At 39.6% G+C, this 26,034-nt stretch overlaps 1 protein-coding gene across 2 annotated transcripts in view; it reads left to right on the top strand.

Moving 5' to 3' along the window:
* plxna1b (plexin A1b) overlaps positions 1-26,034 on the top strand; it is a 182,102-nt gene that overhangs the window by 95,552 nt on the left and 60,516 nt on the right. For both annotated transcript variants that reach the window (XM_087801302.1, XM_087801303.1), the window contains exons 6-9: positions 2,024-2,147; positions 3,647-3,800; positions 5,352-5,451; positions 13,454-13,568. In XM_087801302.1, the coding sequence (XP_087657428.1) occupies positions 2,024-2,147; positions 3,647-3,800; positions 5,352-5,451; positions 13,454-13,568 (493 nt within the window). The remainder of the gene's footprint in view (positions 1-2,023; positions 2,148-3,646; positions 3,801-5,351; positions 5,452-13,453; positions 13,569-26,034) is intronic.

Below are 26,034 nucleotides of genomic sequence, written 5' to 3' on the forward strand. Positions count from 1 at the left end.
TTAAGAATAAAATATGCGTATTGTTGTCAGGGTGGATGATGGGAAGAACAAGCAATTCCGACTCATAATTAAAGACAATAAAACAATTTTTCATAGACTCACCTTGCAATGAGACAAACAGAACTATATGTTGTACATATTGGATAATAAAACGATAAAATCTAGAATAAGATGAACAAAACTGTGAATCATTTATTTTGCCAGCTAATTTTCTCGTAACATGATTGAAAGACTATGATTGACACTTAAAACTCCGGGACTGGTTTGATGCTTTGATTATGAAGTCGAAGGGTTTGGCTGTTGTGTGTGTGTGTGTGTACACTAGCGTTCAAGAACCAGCGGTTGCCATGACAACCTCTGCTGCTCTCCAACAAACATGAGAGCTACAAGCAACATTAGGAGATAGAAATGACTATACTTTTTGAAACTACTAGTTTCTACCTTGACATGCTTAAGGTAGAAAAGATTAATTTGATTTTTTGTTAATGCAAATTACTGATTATTTTAATTTTTTTATTATTATGTTATTTTCTCCCTTTCTTTATTTTTGTCATTTTTTCGAATGTTAATTTTTTTCTATTCGTATTTTTTATTTGGCGTTTATTTTTATTGTTATCATTGGTTGTAGAATCAGGAGCAGGAGGAATACTATGAAATATTGTTCTCAGGATAAAAAAACAGCAACCTAATAACAATAATATAAGTAGTAATAACACAGTACTTTACTTAAAATAGTATTTTACATTGTTTTCTGTGACGACAGTGATTTAAAAATAAATAAATAATGATAAGCACCCTGTCTTTCTGTCATAAAAAAATCTTTGTAGACCACATGCTTTTATTGCGGCACGTTTCAAATTCCTCTTATTCATCACAGAAGTGAATCGCAAGATATTCGGACACGATCTGACCTTGTCTTCCAACACGACCGGCTCGTTTCCAACCGTGCAGTCTTCACCTAATCTGACCGAAGCCCCTGCAGCCAAAACTTGGGCGAAGAATTAATAGACAAATTATTTATAAGGCTCATTTCGGTCTTTTTGCTTGAATCGTATTAGAGGCCGTGGTAGTTTCAATCCCGAGGTATAATTGAGGCAGACACACACATAGATCAGCGTTACACACACTGAATCATTTACACACCAGCAGCATAACCAGGAAAATGTGTCCAAACCCTTGTGTGTCGCTTCCTATGTGTCTTTATTGTGCAGGTTCTTTTTTTTTGTGCGTCACTAACTGCCATGGGTGTCGTCGGGGACAGATTTTTCTTGCTGAATGCGAGCGACTGCTAACGAAACGGCGGGGAACGGAGGGGTGAAGCGGGGGTGCTGCAAACGGTGGAGGCAGTTAACATTAATTCTGCCTCTTGCTTATTATTAAGAGCGCCGTATCAGCACTTTTCTCTCGCCACTGGGAGCAGTTGTTGTTAGCGCAAAAGGTGAAGTGATAGCTAATGCAAAATGATCAGCAAATACTAAAACAGCAGCCATATTCAGATTCTATCTCCTTCTTTTTTCTTTTCATCCCTGCTCAAATGAGACGGTTTTGAAAAAAAAAATGGGGGAACTCGCTGACCGCGTTCTCGGAGCGAGCAGGAATTGTATCATCTTAATGGCGGATTGGAAGCTTTAATGATGGCCTGTATATCTCCTCAGAAGTTTGAACTGGTGGCGTTGTAAACAGAATTGATGAGGGGAACCGGATATTCATATAGCTTAGCAGTTCTTGCACAAATGTCAGGGGCAATAAGGTAATGATATAAAGGCCTGTGGTAATGGCTGCAGGAAGCTATTAGCCAGTTTGTCTTCGGTTATTGCTCCCATTTCTGTATGATGGCTCTGCATGTTTGTCATCTTAAAACGATTGTAATTTAGGTGGAACAGTTGCTAACGTCCTTTGTTTCCTGCCTCCCTCACGTAGCTTTTTCCTCCGTCTCTCCGTCTTCCTGACTTTCCCTTAACTCCTTGTTTTATTTCCTGCCTGCTACCTTATAACCCGACTTTATTCTCTGCTTCTGTTTTAGTTGCTCACGCAAGGATCGATGTGAACGAGCCGGCGAGCCCCAGAGGTTTGCGTCTGACCAGAGGCAGTGTGTGGAGCTCTCCGTCCAGCCTAAAAATATATCCGTAACCATGTCTGAAGTCCAGGTATATATACATGCGATTCTTTTTCCTCGTCTGTTCGGATGCTGTAGAGATGCAGTGCTTCTCAATAGTTTAGTGGGTTAAAGCATGTGGATCATTTAACTATCGCTGATATTGATATATGATATCAAACAAAAACATGGACTGGATGATAATAGATCATTCTTAACTGGTCTAAACATTAGGGGTGTAAGAGAAAATATAAATACACTTAAATATTGCAAAGTTTTTTCACCATATCAATTTTCCTTTTCACAGAAACACAGAACATTCTGAAATATGAATAAAGATCCGTTGTTTCAATTCAATTAAAGCTGGTATTAACCATTGTGTTATCTCAGGGTCAAGGTGACCCAAAGACCTTCAAACAAATGTATTTGATGTATCCCTTGTGTTATCTCAGGGTCAAGGTGACCCGAAGGCCCAAGATCAAATGAGTTTTTGTTATCCGTTGCGTTTCCTCTGGGTCAAGGCGACCCAAGTACCTGAAAGCAATGGTTGGATGGATGGATACCTCAAACACATTTGTTTTCGGGTCTTTAGGTCACCTTGACCCTGAGATAACACAGGGGATACCTCACACACATTTGTTCTTGGGCCTTTCGGTCACCTTGACCCTGAGATAACACAGGGGACACATCACACACATTTGTTCTTGGGCCTTTGGGTCACCTTGACCCTGAGATAACACAGGGGATACCTCACACACATTTATTCTTGGGCCTTTGGGTCACCTTGACCCTGAGATAACACAGGGGATACCTCACACACATTTATTCTTGGGCCTTTGGGTCACCTTGACCCAGAGACAACACAGGGCATACCTCACACACATTTATTCTTGGGCCTTTGGGTCACCTTGACCCAAAGACAACACAGGGGATACCTCACACACATTTATTCTTGGGCCTTTGGGTCACCTTGACCCTGAGATAACACAAGCGATACCTCAAACACATTTGTTTTCAAGTCTTCTGGTCACCTTGACCCTGAGACAACACAAGGGATACCTCAAACACTTTGTTTTCGAGTCTTTGGATCACATTCACCCTGGGATAACACAAGGGATACTACAAACACATTTGTTTTCAAGTCGTCGGGTCACCTTGACCCTGAAATACCACATGAGTTAAGTAAGCTGAAGTGGCAGCTGATTTAAAGTTGTCTTCTACTCTATTCATATTGAAACCAGGACGACCGGGGCGAAGTTCTTCGGATCACACGATCCCATCTGCTCGTTATCACACCATCGTATCGACGTAATGGCTGCCGCGGCCACTGACGCAACACTTTGAATGTCACCCCCTTTTTTTTTATTATTCTTAATACCGTCCCCGTCTCCTTGGCACACATATATACCCAATCTTTTCTCACATTACCCCTCCCTCCTCCTCCCCAACGCCCATTAACCCCCATGTCATATCTTATAACAATCCATGTACACCGTGTCCTTCCATTGATCTTGCGCTGATTGTCTTCCCCTCTCTCTTCCCGTCCGAAAGCTGGTCCTCCAGGCTCGTAATGTGCCCGATCTATCAGCGGGGGTCAACTGCTCCTTCGAGGACTACGTCGAGACCGAGGGACAGATCCAAGGAGGACATATTTTCTGTCTGTCTCCCTCGGTCCGGGACATAATTCCAATCACCAGGAACAAAGGTCAGTTGCGTGCGAGGGATGGTTGTGATGTCACCGTGTGTGTGGTGAGGTCACTGTGGTCATAATATGGGAAGTGAAGCTGTTTTTTGTTCTCTTTTTCTAATAATGGGTCTTAAATATGTTGATCACAGGAGGTTTTTGGTTTAGTCACTTGCACTCAGAAAGCATCAGATTAAATAGCTTTAATATAATTAACTTTTTTTATCGAAGAAGGATAATTGAAGTCACTATCGTAGTAAAACCATGTTTATTGAATGTTTACTGTGAGGATACTTGCTGAAATCATTCACCATTGATGAATCTTAGACTTAATATATTAAATTTCATTTTAACGCTATTAGTAAGTAAGTAAGTAATTTTTATTTGTATAGCGCTTTTCCAGACCAGGGTCACAAAGCGCTTAAACAATCATAACAATATTCAATAAAGTATATATTTTAAAGATCAAGATAAAACTGATAACACAACAGGAGTTCCAGAAAATCAAGGAAAAGCCTGAAGAAATAAAAACGTTGTTTAGATGTTTCTTGAAGGAGTCAGTAGATCATCAAACACAGAGAGAGAGGAAGATCGTTCCAAAGCTTAGGAGCAACAGCCTGGAAGGATTTCTCTCCTCTGGTCCTGAACCGTGTTCAGGAACCATCAGTAGATTCTGATCCACAGACCTCAGAGCCCGAGCTGGGGTGTAAGGCTGGATCAGATCAGTGATGTAAGGAGGAGCCTGACCATGAATAGCTCTGAAAGTAATTATAAATAATACATTTATAATTTATTATATTATATATATACTGTATATTATTTATAAATAATATTAACATTGAAACCGATTCTCATTAGTCTTGAAGGTTAAACCTTTATTCCATGGTTTCTTTATGTCTTTTCTAGTGGGATTTTATTAACGCTTTAATGAGTTCTTGTCGATACATATTTGTTTAAATACTTGCACACACACACATGCATGTGTTCATATATATCGCTTCACACAAGATTCTTCAGCTTAAAAAACACTTTCCATCAGACTTTTTGTTTGTGCTTTAGACTAGAGTTGCTTCCTCTAATGTTGCCAAATGAATGTCTCACTTGGTTTATATTTAGCATCCGCTGTCACCATTAATAAGAAACGTTATTCACCCACGCCGGGGTTTTACTCTTTCTTCAGTGCAAATAAACCACAGTTTTGTAGCTGTATCTCCACAACACTGCGCTGTCACGTTAGCTTAGTCTCCTTCCTCTCCCTGTTTTGTAACAGTTTGGTTCGACGCCACCATCGCTTACATGGGAAGGGGATTAAAAGGGAATTTCATTTCTCTCCCGCACTAATGTTGACACGTGTCAGAGAAGTTTTCGGGAGAAACACCGCAGGAGTAACGGTGAACACCAATCAGAATTATGACTTTTCCATCGGCGCCGGCATCCGAGCGCTGATTGAAGCCGCTATTTTTAATTCCACCCCGCTGTGCCGGCGACGAGAGAACTGTGTTGCTAAGTTACGGTGTTTGTGAGGACAATCTTACCGTTTTCAACTTTGCTGTTATCCTCCTGTGTTTAAAGGTGACAAACGGGTGGTGAAGCTCTACCTGAAATCCAAAGAGACCGGCAAGAAGTTCGCGAGCGTGGATTTCGTCTTCTACAACTGCAGCGTTCACCACTCGTAAGTCTTTTCAAATTCTTTTTAAATGTCTCATTGTTTTTGACTGTCTATTTATTAACATGAATTCTATATATTTGGTCTAAATGTCCTTCTGCACATCACAATATATATTTAAAGTGTATTATATCATTTATATATTTTTATTAAACTAGCATTATTTAATTTTATTACTATTATTCCACCCCAATAACATTCTATTATTGTGTTTACAACACTGGGAATAATAATAATAATAATAGCATTTTCTGATTTTGACAGTTTAAGACCCCAAACTTTTTTTCCTTCAAGGGCCACGTAACTTTTACTTCCTTTGATGGGGGGCTGGGGTCACCTCTGTCACATTTTCTGGTCACTCAATTCAAATATTGTTTTCCACAAAGTCTGACATAAGCAAATGGTCAAATAATCTTCTCTAGATTCTTCATGGGAAAGAGTGGTAAAATAAAATATAACGCCATTTATGAAATTAACAACAAAAAAAAGGTCTGGTTTGAAAGATATCATGTTCGGGACTAAAATGTTCTTGTTTTTATTATTTTTTATTATTCAGGCTTTTCCATGATTTTCTGGAACTCCTGTTGTGTTATCAGTTTTATCTTGATCTTTAAAGTATATACTTTATTGAGTTTTGTTTGATTGTTTAAGCGCCTTGTGACCCTGGTCTGGAAAAGCGCTATACAAAAAAAAATTACTTACTAAGAGAGCAAAAAAATGAAGGTAGGTGTAGAATAAACTAATAAAACACATTTTTATTTAAGTACTCTAAAGAATGTTTTACTTAAAAACAAATAGTCCTATATTTTTTGACCCGCACTGTATATAAAAAAATCCTAATGTATCTCTGGTATTGTTCAGGGGGGCGGGGCCAATGTGGAGGTTGACCATAGTTTGGGGACCTCTTCTTTTATACAAAGAAGGTTCGTTTTATGTAGCTTGGCTGGTTATTGTCATTATTTTCTCTACGACTTCTTGTCCTCAAAAATGTTTTTACCATTTTTAAGACAGATTTCTGTTTTGCGTTTGATTTGGAAGCTGCTGTAGAAGTCTTTCGCTGATAATTCCTGCAATGTTTTTTGTTCATGTTTTGGTGTCACTCTATGGTGAATCAGGTGTTGTCCTCAAATCATCAAAGTTCTTGAAAAACAAACATATTTAATTGACTCATTTGAGGATTCAAGGTCTCGGGAGATCTCAGGCGAGGTAGAGCGTCAACTCCTGCGACTCCTCGTGCAGTGATTTGTGTCACCGAAAAACAGTCGCACTTCAAATGTTCTTTTCTGGCTTCGGCATCAATTGCAGCTCAATCTCTCTGACCGACTTACTTAACTTCCTTATCGCCCGTGAGCCACACCCTAATTTACTGTAACCCTGAGCTTCATGCCCCCTGCTGTGGCTTTAAGAATCCCTCACGACACAATACTCCTGCAGCTTGTTCTTTCGGAGGCTGATCCTGGGGAGGTTAAAACGTCTGCTAGGGTATTAGCCTCGGGGTAACAGATGGCGGAGGTCCGAGGGTGCAGCAGGGGCTATATCCTGGCCTCCCCGAGGATGTGAGATGAGCCCCCTTTGGAGGATTGTCCGTGGCATGCATGGACGCTCATAGAGACATGCTCGGCCACACCTCTTCGGCTCTGTCACTTACTGCTCATTTAAGCCATAGACACCTAATCCCTAACGGCGACCTTTGACCCGGCCTCCTGTTTATTTTGCGGACGATCTTTACGCGACCCAATCATTTGTCAGGCCCGGGTGGGGCGGCTTGACATGTCGACTCAATTAAATATTAATTTATGACGTCAGCCTTCATATTTAGTTTCACGGTTTGAATTTTTTATAAATTATATAACTGCTCTGGGGGTTCCACATAAATATATTAAATAAATAAACAACATGAATAATATCCCTGCAATAAAATGTAAAGCTCTTACAACTATATTCACATAATAATATGAATAAATACGTATATATATTATACAGTAGATTTGGAGAAGCTATTCAGAAACGATTCCCTCAGACTCTGTTGTTTAACAAATAATGCAATAATGTGATTAAAGGTGCGTCCGGGGTCAAGCTAATGCAGCCGTTCACGTTTAATGAAGTTACAGATCCGTCGCTTCTTCAGGCGTGACTCTGACGGTGAAGATGCCGAGATAAGAATCCCTCCTTTTTTTTTCGTCCCACATACCCTTGTCTTCTGCTCAGCCTCAGCACGCGGCGTCTGATGAGATCAGACTGGTAATGTTGTTGGCGTAATCACTGTGAGCCGCGCAGGAAGCAGTGCTCGGTCATTTCCTCCCCAAGACCAGTTTGTATCTGGGAAAGTGATGCAGTATTGCTTGATTTAAATGAAGTAATGATGAAGTAAAGAATGATTTTTCTGTTGGATCGCAGCAGAGAAGACGTAAAAATCGCTTTTTTTTTAAATAAACATGGCTAAGGTTAGTGTCCTAAAAAGTAAAACACTTATATTTTGTATTCATTTTATATTAGATTTATGCCCAAAATGTGTATTGACACTCAATGCCTTGAGTGAAATCCTCCAAAACACACATCCTGTCTCCTTATTGACTCAACTGTTTACATAAATCTGCATAGTGCTGTTAATCTGATTAGACATTCATTATTTCACTTTAATGTTTCCTCATTTAAAACCCTCCTGGGCCGTAATTACTCATTAATAAAATATTTCTGTTAGCACAAGTCAGGCTGTGGCAAAGAATGATTATTTTTTTTGTTGTTGTTGTTCCTCCAACTTAAACGATCAAACGTTTGTATTTCCAATTAAACTTGTTTTTTGCGCCACCACCATGCTTCTCCGATAAGACTAAAAAAAATAGCAACAAAATAAACAACTATTGTGTCTCGGTGTAAGGTAAGGTAAGGTAAAACTGTATTGATTGTTTTTTTCCAATAGCCACAGAAAATACAACAATTTTTCATAAAAAATCAATCAAAATAAAATAAGAACAAGAACATAAATAGAAAGAACAAGATGACACAATCTAAGTCTAAAGATAAAGACAAAGAACATAGATCAAAGAAAAACAACAAAGACAAAGGATACAAAGACTAACATAGAACAGAACATCCAGATACTTTCACTCCACTCCTGCCCCCGAACTCAGAATTGTACAATTGAATAGCCCAAGGAATGAATGAGTCCTTGAGTCTATTTGTTTTGCACCTGATGTTCAACGGCTAACATGTTCTGATTCGGTAGTTTTTTTCCTCAGACGTTGACGCGAGATTGTAAATCCACTTTAAATGCACACAGAACGCTGACCAGGCCGGGGCCTTGTGCCTCGTATCTTGGGGGTGGGGGGGGCCACACCTTGTCTCTGCAGCCCGGACAGTCGGATTAGCATCTGAATATGGACCCATTGAATTAGCATCATGAGCGAGGCCATACGGGGAGCGTGGCTGCTGCTTTTGAACAACTGGACTATGGCGAATAACTGGAACAAAAAAAATAATGAGTTACTGGGGGGTCTGGAAAAGGGGGTTGCGGGGGGGCTAGGAATCCCACGAATAGCAATTAACTACCGGGCCCACTTGCCCCCCAGGTGGGATTTTCCTGTGGAGCTAAAAGAGTTTAGAGATCCTTGGGCAGCACTTGACAGGGATCACGGTCACTTCAGGAGAGAACAGTCGGGGGTTGTCAAACAGGATGGACTGCTGGCCTTGGGTGTCCGAACGCTTCAGAACCGCCTCCTTTTTCAAAAGAAACGATATCGTGTATTTCACTCGGAGCTGGTAACCTGCTGGTATTTTGATCATTATTTCAATCTCCGTGTTTTCGCTAACGAGTCTGATTTGACATGAATAAAAGATTTTTTTTTTAAAAAAGGCGAGATCTGGCCTCGGCAGCAGATGTGTTTGGGCGTGACCTACAGTACAATTGATTTTTCTCTTGCCCGGCTAATGCTCTCTTGGCTTTTTCTAGTAATATATGTGTTGTGGTGTAATTCAATGAGCCCTGAGCCAATACAGTATGTGGCCCACTGACATTTCACTAGAATATTGCTGCCGAGCTAATTATATTAGCCGCTAATCAAAAGGTTAATTTGTGTAGAGCCAATTTGTGTTAACAGTTACCCCTCTGCCTTTAAATCCGTCTACATATATTCCAGACATCTTGATGTTAACTGTTGCCGGAATATTTAAACTGCAAGACATTAATAACCATTGGATCTCATTATGTGTTTTCATCGGCGAGTTTTTGGAAGCTGTAGGAAATCGGCTCCTCGCGATACTACTACTAAAAATATCCAATATATGGTATACATTTACAGAAGCTTGAAAGGAAGATCAATAAATATGTTTATTAACAATAAAATTCAAAAATAAGATCTAGTTACAACATGTGATGATTAACACAAGCGCTAACATTTAATGTTTATATTAAAAAACGTTTGCAATAAGAAACTACAACTGCAATAAATATAGTTTTAAAACCGTAAATAAATTCCAGGGTTACAGCGATGAAATAGAACGATACTCTTGGAAGTTAGTATCTTATCCGAATACAACAATTTATTATCGATACCTTTTTGAGCTTCGATGCTTTTGACAATTTCCGCAGTTGTTTTTTTTAAAAATAAAAAGTATATTTCATTACCCAATATTGAAACATTGACATGGCCCAAAAATAATTCAATAACTGGTTCATTGTGACCATAAAAATCGGAATAGTTGGCTCATTATCTTCTTCTGTGACGCCAGTTTTTCCCGATTTAATTACATGAAAATACATCAGTAACATCGGGAAGTCTTTGTATTTTGTTCATTAAGAATTTAGCATTAATATGAGATGATGAAATGAGAAATAAAAGTAACCTAAACATAAATGATACCTGATTTCATCTCTTTGTCTGTGATGGAAAAAAAAAAAGGTCCACTTCTTCACTAAGACAGTGAGTGACCTTGATCTGCAGGTCTGTTCTTTACCTCCATTTAGATTTCCCAGCTTTGCATAATAACCGTCTTCTCTCCGGTACGTTGACAACATTGAAAAATCCCCTGTTTTGCTCCGGCGAGGCATTAAGAGGCCGGCCCCGCATCCTTCACTCCAAATGGACAGCTTCACTCAACACAATGTTAAATTGCTCAATTAAAACGGCTGTGGGATTGAATTAAGCTCCAGCCTCTGATCTCCCTCAAAAGAAAAGGGCTCTGAGCTGGAAACGATCGCTTAGAGTGCTCACCTAACAAACGAGCCGCCCTAATTGATCCAAATGAATCCACGTCAGGGTTTGATAGATTCATGGAGACCTCTATCTGGACTATGTTTAGGAAGTCTTTCTCTAGCAAGGTTAAAGTGAAGATAACCCAGCTCTTAGGGGAAACGCTTGAGCGATCGTAGAAGTGGAATTGTTCCTCAAGTCAGCTACATTATGTCGACCACAATATATCATTTTAATGCAACGTTCCTTTCTTGTGTAGTAGGACGAATACATTGAACTGTAGGTTACGATATGTGCCGTTCTTGACGTTGAATCGGTGGAACATGTTCTGAGCCGCTTGTGTGAGGAACACAAACCATCTGGCAACAGTTCTCACACCAAATGCTACCATGGAGCCCGTGACGTGTTCTTCACATGAAAACTGTTCTGAGGACAGCTTCGACATCGTACTGCTCATCATACACTAATGTGAATATATAGAATTCCAGTCAAGGATTTTAGAAATATGGGTCTAAGAAAAATGAATCTATATATTTTATTCATTTTCATTTTTTTACGGTTGTTATTTCATTAAATTGTGTATAAAATAAAATCATACAATTTTAATATACATTCGCAAAAATTCACACGTTTGTTGATTTTTGTGTGGCAACTAAACTTCCGGCCACTAGATGGAAGCAGTCATTACACCCTCCGCTGTTAAAGGATTAATGGAATCCTGCAAGATTCTGGTGATGACTGAGGACAAGAGGATACAGCCAATTTGAGCAGTATTTAAAGCTGATTTTTGAACACATGTTCATTTCAAAATAACTTTGTCAAGAATCATGTGGTCTTGTTGCCAGAGTCAAGTACTCATAGAATACTAAATACATATACTTGCTCCTACAGTATTGCAATATGTGGTATTGATGCCCTGTCGGGTGATAAATATTGTAGCGCCAGATTCTTGCCAACACACACTTGTATTTATCATTATTGCTTTTAACGGGGAGTCCGAGAAGAAAGTGTTATTTTTCCATCACTTCATTTTCTGGTGGGAGGATGTGTCAAACGGGCCTCCTCACACCTGGATAGCAGGTTATTTTCCAAAAAGGTGTGAAGAAATGTTATCTATCGCAAATGTGTCAAACTGTTTCTTCAAAATAGTTTCACAGTTGCGTCTGAACGTTGAGTTGTTCCAATTCCAAATGTTACTGCAGGTGGTTGCACTAAAAAAGATGTGTACTTCCATGACTTGTTTATTGTCAGCTCGGAGGGAATAAATCAAGTCCTGAACTTATGCTTTAACAAATTGCGTGACTGTTTGTCATATTGTGAGTCACTGTTAGCGACGCCAGTGTGGAATAAGTAGCAAATCTGCAGCTCTAATGTATTCCTATAGCTGACTCTCTCCACATTACATCAGATACTGCATTCGCAAGCGTTTTGTGTAGCGCGAGTAATCAAATTTATCTCTGTTGCTAAACTGCAGTTGAACCTTGCTGACTCTCCACACACTCGTTCACCAGTACAACTTCCAACCTAATGTTTCCCCGTCTCCCCCGAGACCCCCATGCCGAGCCCAAAGTGCTACAGCCCCCCATCCCCATTTCTCTATTCCACAATAACTGGCGTCTCAACGTCGCTCTGGGAAATCCACCCCGCTTTTGATCTGGCTGCCTTCCCTCCCATCATCCTCTTTTCTTTCCCCCCCCCCCATCTTTTCTTCTGTCCGTCTATCTGCACCTCGCCATCACACAAGCAGGTGAATTTAAAAAGGTGGAGCGCTTTAAGCCGCGAGATGAAAGACGGGGCAAGACAAAAAGCAAAAAAGGGGGAAGCCTTTTAAAAAGATGGCAGCAAATGAAAGTGATAGAGGGGGAGCATGGGAGGCAGAGATGGAAGGGCAGAACAAAAAAACAAAAATAAAACATGAATGGATGCAGGGAATTGGACAGAAGGGGTCATAGAAAGAGGGGAAAATTGATGTTTATGTTGTGAGTGGCGTGATTGTGATGGAAAGTAGTTTAGAGAAGTGTGAGGTTTAAACGGCTGGTAAATAGAAGGAAAGTCAGGTCGATAGAGACAGACAAGGAAATGCATTCAAGACTGTTGGTCGAAGACACCAGCCAAAGAAGTATTTTTGTCGTGTTTATTCTTTAGATATTTTATGCCGCTTCACAAAACTCTGGGCTCTGGTTTTATTATATTCGCAATTGTTAAAAAACTGGTGAAAAACTGCAACAAAAATATACATTAACTGGGAAGACATTTGACTTCCTGTGGTGGATAAACAGACCTTAGTAGTTGACTAAAAATATATATATATACAGTCTATATATATAAAGTCTATATATATATATATATATATATATGTATATATATATATAAGACAGACGGGGTAAAGTCTGAGGGGCCAAATGCGGCCCTGGGAAGTTCACATTAGAAGGTATAGAAAATGTTTCACAGCTTACCTTTTATTTTATAATCATTATGTACTACCTCGAATCCAACTTTCTTGAGTTCTATCTTTGTCTTTTTTTTTTAATATTTGAAATCATATTTAGACAAAAATGTACTTTCTATAAGTTTCTTTTATACAAAACATTTCTAAATATTGTATTGGTTTATTTATGTTTATTTTATGTTTATCTTTCTTTTCTTACTTGCTTTGTTTTTTAATGGGGAAAAAACTAATTTAAGATTAATTTGTTCCTCTTTCAATGGTTTAGTTATAAATCATTTTTTATTTATGCAGCACTGTGGGCGCTGTAATAATTGAGCCACACAAACTCCTTTTACTGTTTGTCAACTTACCACCATCAACTTTCTTGCAGCTGCCTCTCCTGCGTCAACGGCTCGTTCCCTTGCTACTGGTGCAAGTACCGCCACATGTGCACGCAGACGGCCAACGAGTGCTCATTCCAGGAAGGACGCGTCAACATATCCGAGGTACGTTCGTGATCTTTTTCTAGTCCTGCAAATGTGTGATCATATACACAAGTCAAATAGTTCGGACCCGGGTCAGCGTAACGTGTTCCACCTGAACCTCCATGCCTTTTTTGGCCTCCGGGTGTTTCTCCTACAAAACCCTCCCGGCTGTCCGGAGTCGACTGTTTTGCGTTTGTCATTTGGGTTCTTGGCACGGCATCAAATCTTGTGCAGCCATAATTCTGTCGGGTCGATAAAGCCATGAAAAAAGGCCGGCTGTGAGTGACTGTTGGTGGAAATATGGGCTTGTTCTTACATGGCCATATTGCTAGTTTAGGGGCTAATATCGGTAACACTGCTGGAGTGTTGGCATCACAGATGACACTAGTGGACATTAGGGATCGACAGCTGATTATTTATTCATGGTTTTATTTTACCCTCGGATAGGATTTATGTTAGGTGCCACACACACACACACACTTCTTCACACGTACCACTCATCACCTTTGTGTTTCATCCTCTGTGATGCGGATTAGCAGCTAACGCCCCACCGGCACCAGGTCCCTGTCTCTGGTCGCCCATCCCGGCTTTTATTAATTGGTCAACCTTTTATCCAATTATTTACCTCTTTATCTCCTTCCTCGAACCAGAACACTGCCCGGTCCGAAAACCTGCGCAGGCTTAAACTCTAGCACCCGTCCAAATTCATACACGGGCCTCTGTGTTCACGCTTCATGGAGCTGACTTTAGCGAATTAGTGCGCCCATCTGCAAGACATGGGAATAGGGTAATGGGGTTGGCGAGGGGCGCACACTCCAAACTGAGGAAGGCCAGAGGGCCGATGGATGGATGGACAGGAAAGTGCGAAGCATTGATGGCAGGACTAGAACCACTAAACTTCGTGGCGAATGTGACTAATCATGCAAGATGACGGATATATTCGATAAAGACCTTTTACTTTCTATTTAAAGGGCAACTAAAGTGTCTCTTAAATAGATTTTGGACTCTATTTTACTCATCAGTATGTGTCTGTTTGTACAAAACTCTCTTTTCATAAATATATTTACATTAGAAATGTGCTGTTTTTCTGGAGATTAAATCCAGTTTACCATAACCACACCCACTCTGCTGTGATTGGTCAGACATTTGGGGTTTTTACTGCACGTGATCAATCCTTTGAGTCTCCACCTCCAAGGGACTCGTTGTATAAACAAAGCAGGGCAGGATTACAGTTGGCTGGCGGAGGAGTGAAGCCAGTATTCTGTCACAATGGACTTCGCTTTTCTAGTTCGCTGAGATTCCAGACGGGGGAGAACTTTATAAAGTAATAAGTTCAAAACATGGTCATGATAAGGAACTTACTGCATCTTGGAGAGGAAGACTTCAACATTTGAAACATGTGAGTGAGTCAGGAGAGTTGGGTTTTCACTTCAGTTGCCCTTTAACCCCTTGTATTCTTTCAAGGTCAAAGTGACCTGAAGCCCCGAAAACAAATGTGTTTGAGGTATCCCTTGGGTATGTATTTATGGAAGCCAGCGAGGTCGTTCACCTTGACCCAGAGACAACACAAAGGAATACCTAAAACACATTTGTTTTCGGGACACCGATGCAACGTTTACCATCTGATCTTTTTCCCTCACTACTTGTATCCCTCTCTCCCGGTCGTCCCTCCTGTTCTCCCACTTCTCCTCGCACCAAATGTTTTACTGTTCGTCATCTACTTTTTCAAGTGGACAAATCTGTCGGCACATCTGGAAAGATTTAATCGCAAATAAACCTCCATTGATTGTGGTGAACGTTATGAAAATGCAAAAAACACATAAATGGCTGCTGCCAGATTTTTATCAACTACACAAAGATGAACAGGAGAGGGCAATCTGTTTTTATCTCTTGAAACTGACACCACGTATGGCAAATAAATGACAATAACTGAATCAAGTTGTTAATTTTGTCCCCAACTTTTTTGATGTTTTTCTTAGTTCAGGAAACAAAGGCAGGAATATTGACAGGCAGATTAAGCCAGGGAGAAATAAATATAATGAGTGACATTTTCAAATCAAATATGCATGAATCAACAATGCCTTCAAAGGCACAACAAACAAATTCTTGAATTAAGGAGCAACCGGCTGGAAAATTACTGCACAGTTTCTTTGATATAAAAACCAAAAAATCATAACATGGTAGAGGAGGCAGGGTCTTCAAGCATTACTTCTTTGTTGATAAATCTACCAAAATAAATGTGCATATTAAACCCTTTCTTCTTAATTCGCCTTTTCTTTCTGCTTCTCTCTGCCTTGGAGAGAAAGCTTGTTTCTGTACTGTGTTCCTGACGGATGCCAGGCGAGGTTTGTCATGGTCAGACTCGGCTATGTTAAGACCTGCTTATGTGTTTGTTTGGCTGCAAACCAGAAACTGTTCCTGCCTTTCCTCCATCCTAATTTGACGGGATGTTGTTGCCTCTCCCTCTGTTCTTTCATAATTGTGGGAACCCCAGAAGGCTGTGGTTTTGACGCTGCTTTCCGTAAATGTCTTAAAAAATACCCAAATAAAATTATTCATGACCATCTTCAGGCTCAAAAAGACTTGGTTACATCCCTGGAAAATGTCAATGTTGGACATATTAGCTCCAAAATCAAATAAACTTCTGGTCAACATAGTATTTTTTTCACAATAATGAAACATTGGAACATCTGGCTACTAGATTTTACACTTTAGACTCTATTCTGTGAAGCTTTTTGTCTATTTGTTTCCTATAGTTCCAGATATATAGGGGACCAGACAGGAATACTCTTCTTTTCTATCTATTGGAATTTTTCATCATGGTTGCCACAGCAGGTTCCTCTCTCTCGGCACATGTGGTTGATCGTCTTTGTCACTTCTATTTATATGTACGTGATTAACACCTCCGTGAACCTCGCTGATTGTTTTCTTCTTCTTCTTCTTCTTCGGTTCCCTTTCCTTCTTCTCCGTCACGTCTCTGCACATAATTAACTGACGATTGCAAATGAGACTCTGATATGTAGAAATTGTTGATGTTTGCCATGAGATCGAATCTTCTTCTTGACATTTTAAGAATACGGTTCACGCTCGTGCATCCTCATTTAAACAGACAGAACTTAACATTGCGCAATATCTGCCACCTGAGAGAAAATGGCCTCAAGCGTAGAAGATAGAGATGTTTCTTCTTTTGCAACTTCCTCTGGCTGGTGGTAAACAAAACCACCACCAGGAAGGTAGTGACACAAAACAGAATTTCACTTTAATATAATTTCAATATGAATGTTCACCTGGAGGCTACGACTGGTTATCTGCTGTTCAGTCAACGAGCTCAGCTGCCTCGCACTCCTGCTCCTGTAGCTCTCTACTGGACCCTCATTTGTTCGGAATTATTTAGTGGATCTTCCTCCATCAAACTCCAGGGCCCAGTGGAAGAAAGTCGGGAGGAAACTATAGTGAGATGTCTTGTGGGTAAATATTCACACTGACCTCAAATCAGTCGGGAGACGATTTAACCATCGGCATAAACCACCCTTCGATCAGAATAATATTATGTTAAGTGGAAGATCATTAAATTTTGATGGAAATTTTGACATAAAGACTCATATCTTGGTCTTTGTTAACAATGCTACTCGTTCAACGTATCTGTAACTGAAACACAGATCATCTCTCTCTCTCTCTTTCTTTCTCTTTCTCCATGGCTGACTGGGTTTTTGTGTGGCAGAGGTGTAAAGGCCCTGGACCGTGACATTCTGGCACACAGTGTTTACTCTAGCTGGAACTCAGACATTGAACAGAGCACACTCTCACTCCGGAGAAGGACATCCCACACATTGTAGGCCAAGGCCGCTCGAGGGCCTCCGCGGTGTGCATGCATATACATATATTTAATTTGTGTGGGGAGTGTGTGTGCGCACCATTGGTTCTTATCTAGACAAAGCACAACCAACAGCTCAGGACTGCAGGGAGACGTGGGTGAGGACGACTATGAGCGGACACTTGGAAAACATGCACTCTATCTGTTTCTTCTCACTTTCTCGAACTGGCAAGCACGCGTGTCCTATGACTTGATGGCTTTCTGTCGTATTAGCTTGTTTTAGTTAACTCAGTTTTGTGTTTTTGTATACCAAACCTTCATCGCTATGCTGAAAAAACACATATCCAGATGATTTGACTTGTCGTGTGTGTTTGTGTTTAGCAGTAACTTGCCATGTAACGGTTAACATTGATTTGTTTAGAGAAAAATATTGCATATGATGCCAGGAAAACATAGCTTTAAGAAAAAGGCTTCATTTCACATTTTTAAAAACAAATAAATCGAACAAATTTCATGATTAAAGAATTGTATAAGCTGATGGCAAAGTCCTCCTTGGGATGTAAACTTAAAACAGTGTTGGTTCCTAATCCCCATTGGCTGCTGGGTGTGCAAATGTTGTAACATCTCTAGTTAATGTAAAAAAAAAAGGCCAAATGAATAATACCAAAAACCAAAGTGGATTACTTTTAGTAATTTGATTGTTTATTGTGTATCATACTGAACAAATACATTACGAAAAATCATCCACATGATACACCAAAAGATTCCTTTCCATGTTATTAACATTGCCTAAGGAAACATATTTAAATTCAGAATGTTATATATACTCTCTAGATGTAAAACAGGAGATGAACAGCTAAATAACACAACCTCGATCTAGGAGGTCAAAAAGTAAAGTGCAAAATTTGCTCAATAACATTGGGAAATACAACGGATACAGCTTTTAAAAAGCAAATAATAAGGATACATGCATTTGATCGAAGGTCAATAGAGTAAATTATGTTAATTGTAGTTAAAATGTATTATATGTTAAAGTTTTTCAACATTATTTGACATGAATCCCTTTCATGATAAAGGTAGAGATAGCAATGAAACTGCCAGTGTGTCACAAACAAAGCCGATGAGAGATGATTCTTTAAATACGTGCCTGAGTCGGGGAGGAAAGAAGAAACGGAACTCTGGAAACGGAGGAAGTGGAGGCGGCGGGTGAAATGACCACATGGCTCCATTGCCAGATGGATCCCAGTCAGAGCGTGACCAGCCCAGGGTTTAACCCTTGATTTGGCCTGGTCGCGGTCCGCCTTCTTTGGCTGTACAAACCACTTCTGACAACCCGCTGTCCTCACCACGCTCCCAGTATCTTCTGAAGATTCATTGTTCAGGTTTCACGTCTATTACGGTGCCTATCCGCATTGGTGATAAGAAAAAAGACCAACATTTCAACACTGATTTTTAACTGAGCTTCAAATACACATAAAACCTTGGAGGTCATTTTGGGATAACAGGCTGACATGCTTTTTTACTTTTACTATTTTTAACTTTGTCTTTAGTCTGCAGTTCAGATGATGAATCGAAGTCACGTTTTGATCTGCAGATTGTCTCTCCACTAAAGACTTACAAGAATTTAGTGCAAATTTATAGCATATTTTTTATTTCTAAGAATTAAAATACAATTCCTGGTTTTGATTTTGATTCATATAATTAGTCTGTTGCATAAAAACTCTGTAAATGAATATAAAAATGTCCGTGCTTTTACAACAATGATTGTGGACAGAGATCTCCCTCTATCCTCTCAGGTCTTCTTAAAAGAAACAGACAAAAACAATGATGGAGTTGATTCTATTCTTCTGGCTTTAACGCTTAACACCTGGCGAGACTCGAAGGTTTTCCATGTGTCCATGGTAATGCCCCCTGAACCCCTAAACAAAAAGACCTGCCCCTGTTAATGAAGAGCCGAAGTGAAGACACATTGAAGCCAACAAACATGGGCAGACTCACACTAGGCAATATGACAAGATGATGAATGCTCTGGGCTCCGTGGGCCATGCATGAGTGTCTTTCAGTGTTTGTTCCTGTGCAAGTGTTTGTGTCGTTCACGCGTCCCACTGGTTTAATTATTTAAGGCTGTATTAAATCTTCATTTTGGGCGCCCTCAGAGCCCTCAGAACCCAGATGTATTTTGCAACACCAACTCCAGAACAATGTCAAAGAAAGGCCTGGTGAAGGTTTGACATGTGGATTCAAAGTTTAAAGACTGTGACGGATTCCTGTTGAGACCAACTGCTTCGAATATTTTATATTTTTATTGTCAGTGATGCTACTTCTTTTTTTTTTAACAAACATCAAATGCTTCCCGGTAAAATAGAGGCATCATCGAGTCTAATCCTAACAGACTGCATTCGTCTCAGTCACACTTTCACTCAATAAACTCCTTCACCATTTGTCTCTGGCAATAAGTGAAAAAACGGAGACGCAGGATGAAAGGATGTGTGGCCTTAGTGATGGTGAGGAGCTCTAAGAAATTCAAGAATGTAAAGAATCGTACATGAATCTGTTTGGGTGGCTTGGACTCCAGAGATCCCACTGGAGTCTGTTAATATAAAGGTTTTTCAGTTATATATAACTTAATATAAATCAATCTAAACAGAGCCAGATAAATTGCAAATGGAAACACCTTCATGTGGTATATAGCAATAAAAAATCATGAAGTGATTTTTAAGAGCGTTCAATATAGAATCATATCTCATAGGAACAATGGAAACCCTTTTGCAATTAAGTGTTGGTGGCGTGTCAAAATCTGCCTCAACCAGAGAATTCACAGGGGTTCATGCAACAACCGTTCATGGTGTAACTCGTTGGCAGTCAGAATATCCAGGTGGCTGCCACTATTTAAGAGAACTCATTGCTCTAGAGAACACACTTTCTCACTGCACATGAACTCACCTGTGACACAAAATATGTTCTTTAAAAAAAAACAAAGTAGTTTGTCAAAATTTCTTGTTTATTTTGTACAAATGATGATGAACAAATAACTGCATTAACCCTCATAATTCTTAAAGAGGGCGTCTATCAACACTTATCCAAGTTGGTTTATAAGAAAAAGTTTAAATCCAAGATTGAAAATGTGTCATTAACATGGCCATTGAAGGTGCATTCTATTTATATGACGGTTTCTCCTATAGATGTTTAAATGTGTGTCTGCTGGGATGAACTGCAGGTAGATGACAGCACAGCATATCTGTCTTTGAAATCGAGGCTCGTCTTTGAAAAACAGAGATGCACAAGGAATGATTGTCGCTGACATATCTGGGTTAGACTGATAACGGGGTTCCAAGCTCCCACCCCCATCCTGTGAAAATCCATACAGGCGAAAAAAAAAAGAAGAAAAGAAACATCTTTAGCTGAAGGAAAAATATTCACATGATGTTCCGTTTGCTGTTTTTGTAGGCCACTGCGCCATATATGTGTTTGCAGAGATACGGTGCAGGTTTGACAGCTTATAAGTCAAGAAGAAGGGATTAGGAATTGTGTACATACTTCAAAGCAGGAATGGTGAAGAGAGGGTTAATTAATGCAAGCACACGTTCCTGCTTTTGATTCCTCTATTCATTTTCTAAAAAAACATTTTGTCTTCCATCTGTCTCGTCTTCACTCTTCTACATGTTGCCGCCTATTCACGTCGTCCTCCACCCTTCCTTCTTTTCTGCCGCCACTGAGAATATTATTCTGATTTTTCAGCCCCGTTTACATCCTTCACTTGCCTTGTTTGTCCTACGCCACAATGTATCCAGTGTGGTTTATATTACGAAGCTAGATTACATGAACCGCAGATGTCAGAATTTACTTCCGCTCCAAGTCGCGGCCTGTTTCCTGAGGCTGCTGTCCCTTCAACCAACCGTCAGAGAGGCAGGAGATGATGGATTCATGTAGTCGATCGAACAAATAAGCAGTTATTTCAAAGGGATTTTTGATGTTTGTTAAGGTAATGAAATGATATCAACTTCCAAGAAGGATTGTCAAAAGTATTGAAACTCAAAATCAGAAAACGATACTATTATTGTGTATCCGGATATGATTCTCAGTTTCAAAAGTTTAGATCCTTTTCCATAGCTGCTTGTTATTGTTTATTATATGTATTTATGTTTTGCACGACCTCAGACCTGAAACTTGTTATTATAGTTGTTTGCACAACTGTTTTTTCATTATAAATATTTAACGTGTGGTTCTGTCCATTGGTTATTTTGGCATTTTTCTTGTTGTAGTATCGTGTCAACCCTATTTCTAAGTACGCTTGTAAGGAAAAATGAAATATTTACAACAAAGATGTCTTAAAAAATGTAAAAAAAACAAACAAAGAAAACGGTCATGAGTTCATTAGAAAAAACTGAAGTTTACTAGTTAAGTAGATAGTGTAATAGATTCTAAATAGGTCGCTGCTTTTGAACTATTGTGGACTTATACCATTGAAGAATATGCATTAAGCACGTCTTGTCATGTATCAAAAATCAAACCACAGACCTGGCCCTTCATCGGGTGCTATAATATTTATGTGGAGGCCTCCACTTGTGTACAGGACCTTTGCCACAACAACAACACAGGGTCCGTGTTTGAGGGCATTCCAGGAGAACACCCCCCCGCTGTGTCGGCCTGTCCCCAGATGCAGCTCATAAGCACACAGGCAGTTCTGAATCCTGCTCGTTGGTACCAACAAACCCCCATCTAGTGGCTCTTCATGCCATCTTATCTCTCCCTCGGGCTCCACATATCGCTTTACTTAATTATTTAGTATGTTATTTTTTCTCCTCTCGTCTCCACATCACAGAGGCAGCAAATTAATTATGGATGGGAAATGAGGAGGGGGGGTTAAAAAAAACGACCAGACACCTCCTTTCATTCATATATGGACTCTTTTTTTCAGCTTTTATTCATTTATATTAAGTCAGGCAGTGGCAAAGACTCGCGATATCTATTTGATGAATGTATTAATGCTCACACATGATTTTCTCTTTTAACTCTTGCAGCTTTTATTCTTCTCCTCCACATGTTATTCTGACTTTAACGTGTTTTCTTCATCATCATTGAAGAGTCAAATGATCGTTGACGTTTTCTAAAATTCAACACTTTCTTTCAAAGTGTGTTCTATACACCGTGTGTCACATGTTGCACGATTTAGATGCACTTTCTTTCCCGAAACGTGCTTTCATTGTGGATTCAGCGCTAACTGAATTGTGTTTCTAGCCGCGGGCCCTTAAAGTTAACACCAGCATTTGAGCGAACACGCAGGTAAAGGTAAAAGTAAAACCCTCAGGCTGTTTGACTTTGTAGAAAAGTTGAAGACCCGCACGTCAGCCATTACAACGACTCATTTTATGGTGTTCAAATATGTACACATCCCCGGATGCAGGAGGGGCGTCTTTAACAACACAAACATGGGACTCAGAACTTTTATTCAAGGCAAATGTCATTTGTTAGATGCGTTCGTGTCCCTTGAGTGAGCCGACTTTATTTTCACGATGATCTCTCATATTTGTCTTTTTTAGATGATTCGTGCCGCTTTGAACGACTCACACCATTCAAGTGCACACATGCGTGTCATAAACAATGGGGCCTACACATTTATTTAATTTTTTTTCCCCCCACCCTTTTCCTGCTGCAAATCATCACATCTGGCCAACACAAGCCATCGGTCTTTAATGTAAGAGCGAGGGATGAGAATCAGACAAAAAAAAAAAAGATCTTTTCCTGCTTCAAATGATTTCCCTCAGTGAAATATTGTTTCAACCCTTCCTGCACTTTGTAGCCTCTTTCCCGCCTTTCAAGTATTTTGGCACCTGTCACAAATATGAATGGAACAGCTTCTCCCCGTAGAACGCTTGTTTCCCCCTCTTTCTTGATCATCCCCCTCTTTACTCTTTCTCCAGCTTTTGTTCAGCGATTCACAGGTTTTCACATCTGATATGAAGGTTTTATTTTTGATTGTAGTTTTTAACTTAATGATACTTAAATACATATAAATAGAGACCGACAACCAACATTTATTTTTGGTGATCGATGTTGGATTATTTTCTCTATCTGTATCTAGACATGTATTTAAAAATATCCATCATTCATCGAACATATTTCACTTCAATGACACTAATCGAAGGATTAAATAACTACTTTTTAATTTTTGAGGTAAGGCATGAAGTTATTTTGAGACGGCGGAGGAAATAGTGGAGCATGGAATTAAAATGCCGAAGGCTCGTACAATCTAAACCGTGTCCCTCCCAAAGTCGTCCTCTCCGCTGACTTCCTCCTCTATTATCTATTTATCCATCTCAGTCCCTTCCCTCGTACGAGCATCAGAGAGTCCAGACTCTTAATTAAGCATCGTGTTGCTCAGGGGCTCGTGGAGTTTGTGGCATAGTGGACGATGAGGGGAAGAATCAGGAATTCTCCACCACCTCCCGTCTCTACCTCACACACACGTCTTTTTCTTTTTTTTTTTTTTTTTTGGTCCAAACAAATCTTCGACTTCACAGTTTTGCTTGACTTCCTCCCCAATTAAAATTAGCCCCACACTTCTTTTCTCCCTCGCACAGAGTTCATTCTTTTTTCTTTTTTTTTTTTTCTCTCCAGTCGACCTGCGTGGCCCATTTTCTTCAGCGTCTCTTTTATTCCTCTCTCGGAATAATTCCTTATCAGTTTCCTTTTCTTTCTTCAACACCATCTTCCCTGCTCTCCTCCTCCCATCTGATTATAACATGGTCTCTCCTGTAGCCGGCATCTTTCTTTCTTGGATATTCCCTCCTCTCATTATGTGTTGTGCATGCGTTTCTGTGTGATCAGACACACCACGGCCAGGGCTAAGCAGGCTAATGAACAAACTCCGGCATTGTGTTCGGGCCCAAGGGATGAGCTGTAGCTTCTAATGTACAACAGAGTAGAAGAGGGGAACAAAAAAACAAGCCAGCTGTCTGCTAGAAGAGGAAGCTTTACAGCGAGAGACAAAGAAGGGAGGTTGGGTGTAATGTATGGAGTTACTGCTTCAAAAGGATGAAAAAGATGTCCCTTAAAAATAAATCTACTATAAACACTGTTAGCGCCGATCCCTCTGAAACAAGCCTACCGCCATTTAATGTTGCTTTTATTGTCAATAATGATCTTGGCAAGTATTTATTTTGCTGTTGAAGCAGTTTTTTTCAAGCTAGAATCGGCTCCAGTATTGAAAAAAATAAACGGTTGTCACAGTAATAAGATGATTCACAGTAAAACATGCATTTGTATATTGATTTAAAGATTTCTTGTTTGTTTAAAATGAATTAAATACGTCATAAAAAAAGATGTTTAATTTACCTCATCTCCTGCATGTGTTTTCTATTATACAAATCCCGTAATGATTTCGTCATGTGTCATTCGTCAGCGGCGATGGCTTGTTTCACTTTTTTTGGCCCAAACTACAGGATCTGTGGATAAGATCCACCCAAGCTTTAAGTCATGTTGTACAAAAACTGGTCGTCCCTCCACCCTTTGGCGTTGCCGACTTGTTCTGGCGTGACATGAAACGCACATTTACGGCATCATTTCTTCCAGCACATGCACAAACCTTGCAACATAATAACTGATTAATATTAGAAACATATGCCGGAATGATTTACTGCAACTGTATTATTTTGATTTTGCTTCATAAACAGCAGCTGTTATACAGCAAGCTAAAGGTCACTGGACGGTAAAAAAGAATACGTGCATGTTTTTGTGAAGCGATTACATCATCCTGTGTAACACAAGATGCAGTAATAGATACTTGTACGACACTTATGTCAATACTAATTGACCTGTGTGAAGTTGTGTGTGTGAAATCTGATCGGCAGTAACAAAGTCCTTTATATCGTCTTAAAACGTTTCCTTTACGTAGCTGATCATAATGGCTGCCAACTTCTTCTTCTACTTCTTCTACTTCTACTTCTACTTCTTCTACTTCTACTTCTTCTTCTTCTTCTACTTCTACTTCTACTTCTTCTACTTCTTCTACTTCTACTTCTACTTCTTCTACTTCTTCTTCTACTTCTACTTCTACTTCTACTTCTTCTACTTCTACTTCTACTTCTACTTCTTCTACTTCTTCTACTTCTACTTCTACTTCTTCTACTTCTTCCACTTCTACTTCTTCTACTTCTACTTTTACTTCTACTTCTTCTACTTCTACTTCTACTACTTCTACTTCTTCTACTTCTTCTTCTACTTCTACTTCTACTTCTACTTCTTCTATTTCTACTTCTTCTACTTTTCCCTTAACTTGACACATTAAGGCGTTGTTCCAAAACAAACACCAGTTCTGGCACTAGTTTTGTTTTGTTTTGTTTGTTGTTTTTGTTACATTTGGTTTTATTTTCCCTAATGAAAATCCTCATTGTGAAATTGGATGTGATATTTTAAAATATGCATTTTTTCAATTTTAAAAGTGTTTCTTTTATGTGTTTTGCATTCTCTTTTTGAATAATGTTTATCACGGAGGCTGTGGGCCACTATATATCTACTTAAGGGCCGCACATGGCCCCCAGGCCGGGATAAAACATGAATACCGAAAAAAAAGAAGAAAGAAATCACTTTAGTTGTTCCCTATCATAGTTAATTATTGTTCAAAGTCATACACTTGGTGAAATTTTACTTCATTTATTTACATAACTGTCTCTG

Source organism: Callionymus lyra, chromosome 10 (assembly GCF_982586985.1).
Source record: "Callionymus lyra chromosome 10, fCalLyr1.hap1.1, whole genome shotgun sequence".
Taxonomy (NCBI): Eukaryota; Metazoa; Chordata; class Actinopteri; order Syngnathiformes; family Callionymidae; genus Callionymus; species Callionymus lyra.